General features: G+C 43.6%; 1 protein-coding gene across 2 annotated transcripts; it reads right to left on the reverse strand.

Annotated features, from left to right (window-relative positions):
- Positions 1–3,958: 3,958 nt before the first annotated feature.
- LOC138982656 (10 kDa heat shock protein, mitochondrial-like) lies at positions 3,959–10,401 on the reverse strand. Of its 2 annotated transcripts, none has more exons than XM_070355986.1 (4): positions 10,251–10,401; positions 9,372–9,533; positions 6,354–6,443; positions 3,959–4,330 (listed from the first exon to the last, which is right to left on the reverse strand). In XM_070355986.1, exons 1-4 carry the CDS (start codon positions 10,323–10,325, stop codon positions 4,277–4,279), a joined length of 381 nt encoding a protein of 126 aa, XP_070212087.1. In that variant the 5' UTR covers positions 10,326–10,401; the 3' UTR covers positions 3,959–4,276. The 2 variants fall into 2 exon arrangements, with proteins under 2 accessions (XP_070212087.1, XP_070212086.1); XM_070355985.1 differs by lacking the exon at positions 10,251–10,401 and adding an exon at positions 10,031–10,069.
- Positions 10,402–10,620: the final 219 nt, after the last annotated feature.

Here is a 10,620-nt window from a genome sequence, read left to right on the forward strand (position 1 = left end):
AGTGTAAGGGTAGGACCAATGCATCATTTATGTTTTAGAAAATACGCTTCTGGGTACTGATGTTGCCTAGCCTCCACATACATCTTAGAATTTCAGTGGCCAGTCCTCATCTTTGCCTTTGAGGCTAGATCGCCGAGAAAGAGAGAGAGAGAGAGAGAGAGAGAGAGAGAGAGAGAGAGAGAGAGAGAGAGAGAGAGAGAGAGAGAGAGAGAGGCGGGGGGGGGGGGGGGGGGAGTTCTCAGCAGTTTAAATACACCCTTAATCAATGTAACAGTTGGTGTTTTTAGGGCAGAGAGTCAGGGTGCACACAGCAAACACCGACGAGGTGAAGCGTGCAAACAGTTGGCAGGCATGGGAATTAAAAATTGTAAAAAAGGCTGAAAATTTGTAAGTAATAACAAAGTCGACGGCGCGAAGCACCTAGCCTTACTAGAGGGGGCCGGGGGCATGCCCCCCCCCCCCTCCCCCCATTTTGTTCTCTCCAAACTGAGACCAAATGGTGCAATTTGGTGTCATCTTAGCTCCAAGTTTGCCGCCATTTAATTCAGTTTTTAGAACCATTTTTGCCTCCCCCATTTTTTTTCCGGCGGAAACTTCTGCTTTTTCCGAGCGGAACAAAAAACCAATTCGGCGGAAATTTGCCTTTCGGCGGACAACTGTTGGACTACGGCGCAAGGGAAAGAACTGGCCACGAAACCCAAGATTTATGTCCCTTGCCGATCGACTTGGGTGTAGCTATTCGGGACAGTCAATATTATTTTGTTCCCTTCTTATATGGCGGGGTAAAAAACGGTCATACACGTACAATTCCACTCGTGCAAAAAACACGAGTGTACGTGGGAGTTTCAGCCCACGAACGCAGAAGAAGAAGAAGTTCCCTACTTCATTTTATTGGTGTGGCAAATTATTATTATTATTATTATTATTATGAACATTTGTGCGCCTAATCTAAATATAGCCCTAGGCGCTTACAAAATATAAAATACATAGTGAACATTATACGAAACACAAATCGACAAGGACCAAGACACTCGGACTCATACACTCGCAGACAGGCGCACAGCGAGAACGCGACGCACTCACTCATACCAACTACAGGCACATGCATTCTAGACGGAAAAACAGTCGTAAATAAATAAATAAATTATTGGATACATAAAGTTAGTTGAGAGAAGAAGAATAGAGCTGGAAAGGGAAGAAGAAGGAGAAAGAAAGAGACAGATCAAGGACCAGCAGGAGAGGGGGATGGGTGGTCATTAATGGACTAGTGAGGGAAGAGGTGTGTTTTGAGTGAGGTTTTGAATGATTGCATAGATGTGGAGTGCCTGAGTGAATGCGGGAGTTGGTTCCAGATGGATGGGGCCTGGTAAGAGAAGGTGCGCTGGCCATATGTTTTGGTGCGTGCTGATGGTATCCTAAAAAGGCGGGTGTCTACGGAGGATCTTAGCCGGGAGCGAGAGGGGGAGTAGACATCAAGAAGGTCAGAAAGATAGCTAGGGGACGATAGATCAAAGTTTCTGAAGCAGAGTGTGGAGATCTTGAACTGAATCCTCTGTTGAACAGGCAGCCAGTGTAGGGTTTGAAGAAGAGGGGTGATGTGGTCATGCTTGGAAGAACGAAAGATGAGGCGGGCGGCATGATTCTGAACACGCTGAAGCTTTTCGATGATGTAGTTGGGAGAGCCAGATAGGATGGAATTGCAATAATCGAGTCGGGATAGGACAAAGGCGCAGAGCAGAGTTTTAGTGGCATCCTCAGTGAGGAGATGACGGATGGAGGAGATGCGGCGGATTTCAAAGAAGCAAGTGCGACAGACATTGGCAACATGCTGATGGAAGGACAGGGACTGGTCAAGGGTGACACCTAGGTTGCGGACAGCAGGAGAAAGAGCAATAGAAGAACCATTCAGATCGACAGACGAGGGAAGAGAAGGATGATTGAGATGTTTTTTAGGAGAGACAAGAATCATTTCGGTTTTCTCCTCATTAAGCTTCAGCTTATTCAGGTCCATCCACGCCTTGAGGTCGGTGATGCAAGACTGGGTGGAGGCAATGAGGCGAGGGAGGTCAGAGATAGGTCCAGAGAGATAGAGTTGGTTGTCGTCGGAGAAGCTGTGGTGAGAGAGAAAGTGGTGAGCAGCAATTGAAGGGATGGGTTGGGTGTAAAGGACGAACAAAATAGGCCCCAGGACGGAGCCCTGGGGCACACCGTACTGTAGAGGAGAAGCAGAAGAAGATAGGCCGTTCACAGAGACAGACTGGTAGCGATCGGTGAGATAGGACTGAAACCAAGAAAGGACAGACTGAGAAATGCCAAAAGAGTTTTGAAGGCGGGACAAGAGCACGGCATGATCAATAGTATCAAATGCCGCGCTCAGGTCCAGCAGAGAGAGAAGGCAGACGTCGTTGTTGTCGAGTGCAGTCAGTATGTCGTTGCTTATTTTCAGTAGAGCGGTTTCCGTCGAGTGTCCAGAGCGATAGGCAGAATTGATTGCAGTAGAGAAGGTGGTTGGCTTCAAGATGGTCCAAAAGCTGGGAGAGTACGATTTTTTCTGTTATTTTGGAGAGAAATGAGAGATTAGACACAGGTCTGTAGTTCTTCAGATTTTCAGGATCCAAGGAAGGTTTCTTGAGAAGAGGTCGGAGGATAGCAGATTTGAACATGGCAGGAAAGGACCCAGATGAGAGAGAGAGGCGTTGATGACAGAGGTGAAATGCGGGAGGAGAGTATCTAGACAGTGAGTGAGGATAGAGGCGGGGAGGGGGTCAAGTTCGCATGTTTTGATGCCGGCGTGCATGATAGTTTTTCTGACTGTGCTTTCGGTAACAGGCTGAAATGAGGAGATGGCAGGGCCAGAATAGGAGGGGTCAGGGATGGGGGACTGGGTGGGGGGGAGAGCGTCAATGATGGAATATTAATAATATTCTGACTCTTGTGCGTGTTAAACACAGATTTACATCTGTTTACAGTGTGCTAGATTTGGCTGGGTTAGCGCATTCTGATGAGTTAGCGCTGATTAATAGTGTGCTTGATTTGGCTGGGTTAGCGCTGATTAATCACAATAGTGTGCTTGATTTGCCTGGGTTAGCACCGATTATCCCAATAATGTGCTTGATTTGGCTGGGTTAGCGCTGATTAATCCCAATAGTGTGCTTGTCAGGCGCCAGGGTGCGCTCAGAGGTTTGGGTCGATTATCCCAAGTGTGATCCAGGAAATTACTCACAACTGACTGTACCTCTGAATCAAGGGAAAAATATAACCTTTTAGTCCAACAAGAAGAGCAAACGCTCGATCGAGTCACTTTCGCAGTTCTGAATATTATATGAGGCATCAGATGGACAGGAAGAAATTGCTATTCACAACACAATGAGTCACGTTCACATAAAATTTGAGCCCGGTCACTTTTATAGTTTCCGAGAAAAGCCCAACGTTAAGTTGTGTGTTGCCGAACAGAAAAGGCTAGTTATCTCCCTTGTTTTTCTGATAACGTTCGTAAAAGGCTACAGATGTAAATACTTTGATGTGAAGAATAATCCTACAAAGTTTCAATCACATCCGATGAACTTTGTCAAAGATATAAAATGTCTAATTTTTCCTTTGACGCTGACCTGTGACCTTGAAAAAGGTCAAAGGTCAACGAAACCATCGTTAAAGTGTAGAGGTCATTGGAGGTCACGACTAAACAAAATATGAGCCCGATCGCTTTGATAGTTTCCGAGAAAAGTCCAACGTTAAGGTGGTGTCTACGGCCGGCCGGCCGTCCGGACAGACTAACACTGACCGATTACATAGAGTCACTTTTTCTCAAGTGACTCAAAAATGACATGTCCATTCATCCAGATGTTTAATTGTATGTTTGAATTAAAGTGAGGCTTCCCCTGGTAAACAAGTATTGAAATCTAAACTCTTTGCACACCCACAGTACACAAGCCGATTCATCAATAATCCAAAAGCTGTATTTGTTCCAACTGTTTATTCACATCGACCATGATTAATGAGATGATTAAGGAATACGGTGGCATGGTCTACAGGTAAATGCAGAAAACATATAAAACTCAAATTATTCTAAATTCACAGCACATACGTAAAAGCAACCAACATTCACATTATCACTCTGAACGCTACTGTTTCATTCCCAAGATCTTGCCCTTGTTTGGACTCTGTACGACTGTTTACAACAGTTTACAACTGTTTACTACAGTTTCATCACAAACGCAGGCAACCTTTCACCTGTCAACATTCACACAAAGTCCGTCACACAGCGTCAGATGGAATATCACTGCAACTCATACTTTCCCAGGAGGTCGCCGTCTCTGAATAAGAAGTATTCCTGAAAGCAGAACAGAACTTTTTTTTTAGACCTTTCAATTTCTTGCCAGACCATGACCATGTTTTCTCAGATTTTTTCCACAAATCTGATATATTTAATTCTCTTGGTGAAATGTGTAACTTTAGCTCCAATTAAAAACCTCATTTTCCTGAGCTAGAAACAAAAACAAAAGCAAAAGCTTTCTAGACTTTCTTGTCATGTCACATACAGTGGAACCCTCCCCCACCACCACCTCCAATTGAAGACTCCCTCCCTCCTAAGGTCCTGTTTTTTAAAAATGTTCGTTCTCTGTAATTTACCCCTTTCTAAGGCAATGTGCGGCAGTAAAATTATCAAACTCAAACTTGGAGAATACATGGAGTAACTTAGCTTTCTGGGTAGTTATTGAAGAGACATAAAAATGAATAAAAAAATTGTGAATACGAATGGGTATAGACTGCCGCTGCCATATTGAATTTCTAGGAAACTGTTTTACAGCAACATCATACATCAGAAATTCATAATATTTGCCACAAGGGTACACATGTATTATATCTACAATCATAAAGAAAAATTTGTTCAACAAAGACTACAGTTGCATTTAAATTAATTAGTGTATGAATATGCGGTAAGAAATTTATTAATCCTTATTACAAAAAATAATTAAAATTCAACTGTCTTTTGTCAAAATATCGTTCTATATGATTGTAGATTTAATACATAAGTATCTTTGTGCCAAATTATATGAATTTCTGATGTATGATGTTGCTGGAAAACTGTTTCCTAGAAATCCAATATAACGGCTGTTTTCATAGCAACGGCATTCTATGTCGATTAGCATTCACAATTTTTTCATTTATTTTTTATGTCACTTCAATAACTACCCAGAAAACCAGGTTATTCCATGTATTCTCCAAATTCAATTTTACTGCCGCACATTGCCTTAAAGACTCACTCCCTTTTCAAACCTGATTGCCTCAGATTGTTGGGTCACTCTCCTGATTACCCAGGGGAGTCAAAAACCAACAAAATATAATTTTCCTCTAAAGGCTTTTTATGTTTGTTTGGTTAACGCCCAGCCGACCACGAAGGGCCATATCAGGGCGGTCTCTAAAGGCTTACTCTGCATGAACAGTGGGCATCAGGAAAGAAATCTGCAAATCTCAGAAGCCCCCCCCCCCCCCCCCCCCCTACTAGTGTCTTGTTGACAATACTGGTAAATACAGTGTGCATCTCAAGCACCTGGTCGTTGTTGACAATACCAGCAGAGTCTGGTAGAGGGGCAGGTGGTGGATGTTTTCTATTATTCAAAAAGGAAAGTTGCTCAGGACAATATGTAGTATCTCCTGTTAAAATGACTTATTTTTGTTTCCAGCTCTCAGGGTTTGAGCCCTGTACACATCAGGGGCGGATCAGTTCATTTTATGGGGGGGGTTTCCAAAAGTATATTGTGAAGATATGGGTGTGAAGGCGCGAAGCGCCGAGCTGACGGCGCGAAGCGCATAGCTTGCTGGGGGTGTCCGGGGGCATGCCCCCCCGAAAAATTTTGAAAAAAAGGATGCAAAATGGTGCAATCTGGTGCATTCTGAGGATGATCATTACCAGTTTCAGGCAGCAGATTTTGTCACTGATTAATACCCCAAAAATTGAAACTCAATGTAAAATAAAGAAATGCACCATAAAAATATTTTTATTTTTTGGCTGGGGGGGGTCCGGAAACCCCAGAAACCCCCCCCTCGTCCGCCCCTGCACATACATATCAAGTGGAAAGAACGTAATCCTATAGCGTGCCCGCGAATCAACAGCAAGCTGTTTCACTCAAAGTTCAAGTAACTGAGGCGGGCGGTAGCAGTGCGTGAACAAAGTACGGACAGTTTTCGCGGGCTTTTGCGCTAAGGCAAAAGTAACCGGTGCTTTTTTTGTGTGCCTCCCCCCTTTATTTTATCGGCGGACACTTTTGCTTTTCCGGCGGAACAAACAAAAATTTTGGCGGACGGACAATTCCCATGCCTGTTCCATACTTTGCAAACAAATGTATACAAACCTTTTCTTCAAGTACAATTTTGGTGCCACCATACTCGGGCAGAAGCACCTTTTCTCCAACTTGAACGCTAACTGGCGTCACATCACCTTTCTGAAATCAGGAGAAAGAAGTGCACCATAAACTGGCAAAGATTCAAGTGTGTTACTGTGTACAAAATTTAATCACAAGAAAATAGCATTTGATGTGCGACAAAGCAAGAGAAAGGGCACTTCTAAGGTACAGACCCAAACATACCATGGTTACCTGCAAGATTTTAACTCCAGCACTTCTTTTGGGTAAAAACAAGAAACAGAAAAAAAAAGAAAGAGGAATAATGTCCCAGGCAAAGCTTACAGTTACCACTAGTTCACAAAATAACAAATCATCACAAAGTCTGTCTCTGTATTTCTCTCCACCTACACCAAAAAAAAGAGAGCAAAAGTCATCTATTGACATTGTCAAAAACATTGTGTATTTCTGAGAATGATCTCCAGCTTTACATGTCAGCTGCTCTAGACAAGTGTTGCGAGACATTAATTAATGTATACTCACGGAATAAAATAACTTAAAATTTTTTAAAATTTAATATCTCAAAATCGGAAAAAGTTGCAGGAGAGCGGGGTGGTACGATCATAGAACCATCAATTCCTGAGAAGAGGAAAAAACCCGGAATGTTCTCGGTTGCTCAGTTTTTTCACAATTGGTCCTCAAAGACGCATGGTGTCATTTTGGAGTTTACTAGACTGACGCCTAAGCTTGCCGACGCTGCCGACAGCCAGAGCACGCTGTGTGTGCTGTAAGGCCAAAAAAAAAAAAAGGTATGTTTACGGTAACCCGACCGACCCTATTTTTTTTCGAGCGACCCTAGACTTTTTTTTGGCATTTGGGAAAAAAAAAAATCTTGGTTTTTTTTGCAAAATAACGTAAAAATATGTTTTTTGGGGAAAAAAACAAAAATAAAAAAAAAATTCCCGACCTACCGACCCTATTTTTTGGGCCTATGTTACCGTAAACAGACCTATTTTTTTTTTTGGCCTAAACAGGTAGGCCTGCACTCTTTGACTCTCGGGGCACGTCTACCCGTACTTGAAACCTGCAAAAGGTCTGCTGCTGATCCACGAATATTGCATGAAAGTACTGCCTTTGGTTTGTCCGTTTGTTTGTGAGTGAGAACAACTCACTAAAATGTTTCTTTCTCTTTGCCCAAAACTGTCCACTCTGTCTTTCTCTTTCACCATGCCACGAACGTGTGTGAACGATAGACTCGTCGCAATAGGGATGTTGAGAGGAGGGATGACTTATACTGATGTTGCTAGGAGATTCGGAGTGACCAGGCAATCAGTTGCCTTGTGGCGAAGAAGGTACCAGCAAAACAACGGTAACGTTCGAGACCTGCCTCGCCAAGGACGGCCCCGTGTCACCAATCCTCAGCAAGACCGCTTCATTAGGGTGCAGCATCTGCGTAATCGATTCCACCCGGCTACTGTTACTGCCAGAACCATCCCAGGACTTCGCCGCATCTGCCCCCGTGTCGTCAGGAACCGTCTGAAGGAACATGGCATTCGACCCAGGCGTCCTGCTGTCCGGCCCGTCCTGCAACCCAGGCACCGCGCTGCCCGCCTGGCCTGGTGCAGACAGCAGCTTCGTCAGCGTAACCTGCGACAATGGGGCCAAGTTCTCTTCTCTGATGAAAGCAGGTGTCAACTCTTCCATCATGATGGCAGGCGACGTGTCTACCGACGTGTGGGAGAACGATTCGCTGACCCTTGCGTGGCCCAGAGAAATCATTTTCCTCAGGTAAGTTATCATTTCACAATATCAGACTGATGAATGCCACAATTAACCAAATCAAAAGCACTTTTTGTTGCCCTTTCACTGCCATTGAATTAACAAAAATGTTGACTTTTAAAAGACCAGTGTGGGAGAAAAAAAACTGACGTTTGTGTCTGTGGGTTGTGAATAAAGTGCAGCTGTAAGCAACCCACTGTACACATTTGTCTCACACTTTTTTCCCACTGTCTACAGGGGGAAGTGATGGTGTGGGGTGGCATCACTGCCACAGGCCGCACCGACCTGGTGATTATCAACGGTAACCTGAACGCTGTCGGGTACCGGGACAACATTGTCCGCCAACTTGTCTTGCCATTTCTGCAGCAGCACCGCGGCGTGACATTTCAGCAGGACAACGCTCGTCCACACGTTGCCAGAGTTGTTACTGCATTCTTCAATCAGCACAACGTCCCCGTCCTGCCATGGCCATCCTGCTCCCCAGACCTGAACCCGATAGAACATTTATGGGACGAGATGAAGAGAAGGCTTGGGGCGATGCCAAACCCTCCAAGAAATCGCAACCAACTCCAGCAAGCTTTGACCAACATCTGGAATGCCATCCCCCAGGCCTTCATTGCCACTCTCGTCCGTTCAATGAGGAGGAGACTCACTGCTTGCGTTGCCGCTCAAGGAGGTCATACCCGATACTGATTGAACATTCAAAAGACAGCATCATTTCAGACAATAACAGCGCACTTTATGAAATGTCCAAGTCGCGATTTGTTTTGCCACTTGTTGGTTATTGTTGATTGAATTTCGACTTCAGAATGAAATTTGTTTTGTTAGTAAACGTATTGAGGCTAACCTTCGCACTTTATGAAATGTCCAAGTCGCGATTTTTTTTTGCCACTTGTTGGTTATTGTTGATCGAATTTCGACTTCAGAATGAAATTTGTTTTGTTAATAAACGTATTGAGGCTAACCTTCACTGCTCCTGTGTAATTTAATTGCGGCTGCGATCAACTAGTGCACGCACAGCGCTGTCAAACACACAGTGCTAAGTTTGTAAACTCCAAAATGACACCATGCGTCTTTGAGCTCAAATTGCAAAAAAGCGGAACAAGCCAGACTATTCCGGTTTTTTGCTCATAATGAGCAATTGAACAAGCTTTACGTTGGTACAAAAATCACTCCTGTAACTTTTTCCGATTTTGAGATATTAAATTTTAAACAATGTTATTGTTAAGTTATTTTATTCCGTGAGTTTACCTCGTCCTTGAAACCACTTCCAGTTGCCACGACAACGGCCTCCTGCACCTTGCCCTGCGCCTTCTCAGGAATCATGATGCCGCCCTTGGTCTTGAGCTCCGGCATGCTTCTCTCCACCAGGATGCGGTCAAACAGGGGAACGAACTTCTTGAATGCGCGTGCCTGAAATTCACATAACATTCTGTGTTGATACCGTCCTACATTTTCATCCAGAACAAAAAGAACAAAGACCGGTGTAGGTGGGTTGATGGTGTGACATATCGAACAATTCAGGAACACACAATAAACTGTAAGGTGTAACTCATAATTACAAACATAAGGCAGATCCGTCCCTTGAACATCACAAAGCAAGTAGTGTAGGGCTTTTCTATGACCATGATCATCAGCTGTAATAGCAAAACTTATGTACGTGGGACGTGTAACAAGTTACAAGAAACAGAAAAGACAGACAGAGAACGACCACGACACGTCCCTTAAACAATTGTCTTCACTACACAATTGAAGAATGGATAAACTCACTGATTATTCAGTTAGGTATTTAAACATTATCATATGCAGTTGATCCAAGTGCGCATGAGAGAGACAGAGGGAGACAGAGGGGTTTTTCGTTGTGCCTCAAGGTGGACACGTTAGCATTATCTGATTCCTAGCACGAATACCTGTAGATTGATGTTCTCTTTCATGCGTAATAGTCTACTTCTGAATAAGTAGGAAACACATGCAGCCATCGTCTGCAAGGGCATTGCTCCCTGCACATTGACCCCGAGCAACATCCACAAGCCTGCACAATACGTTGCATGACAGCAATATATAAGGACGACGCAAATGATGTTGTTAATTATGATGTGTACTATTAAAGCAAGCAAGGCTCATTCTTACCATAATAACTGTCGATGAGTGCCTTGTGTAAGATCGTACCTCGGCTCCAGACTTCCACGTGCTCTTACTTCGCATGCGCGTTGACCTTCAAAAAGGGACCGGCTATTTCAAGAGGAGTCACAACCCAACCGAGGAAATTGTAATAAAAAGTAAATATACAAATTCTAATGAGACAAACACATGATAAATTATCGAAAATAAGCCAAAGAACAATTCAGTATTAAATATACATTAACTGCGAAATTTTCAGGAATATTAAAACGATTTTTTTCAGTATAACGCAATCTGAATTTTCTAGAACCAAGGTTGAACGTGTATAAGCCAAAACAAACGGCATTTTATGCCCATAACATCACTACTAATGCATACA

Source organism: Littorina saxatilis, linkage group LG12 (genome assembly GCF_037325665.1).
Source record: "Littorina saxatilis isolate snail1 linkage group LG12, US_GU_Lsax_2.0, whole genome shotgun sequence".
Classification (NCBI taxonomy): domain Eukaryota; kingdom Metazoa; phylum Mollusca; class Gastropoda; order Littorinimorpha; family Littorinidae; genus Littorina; species Littorina saxatilis.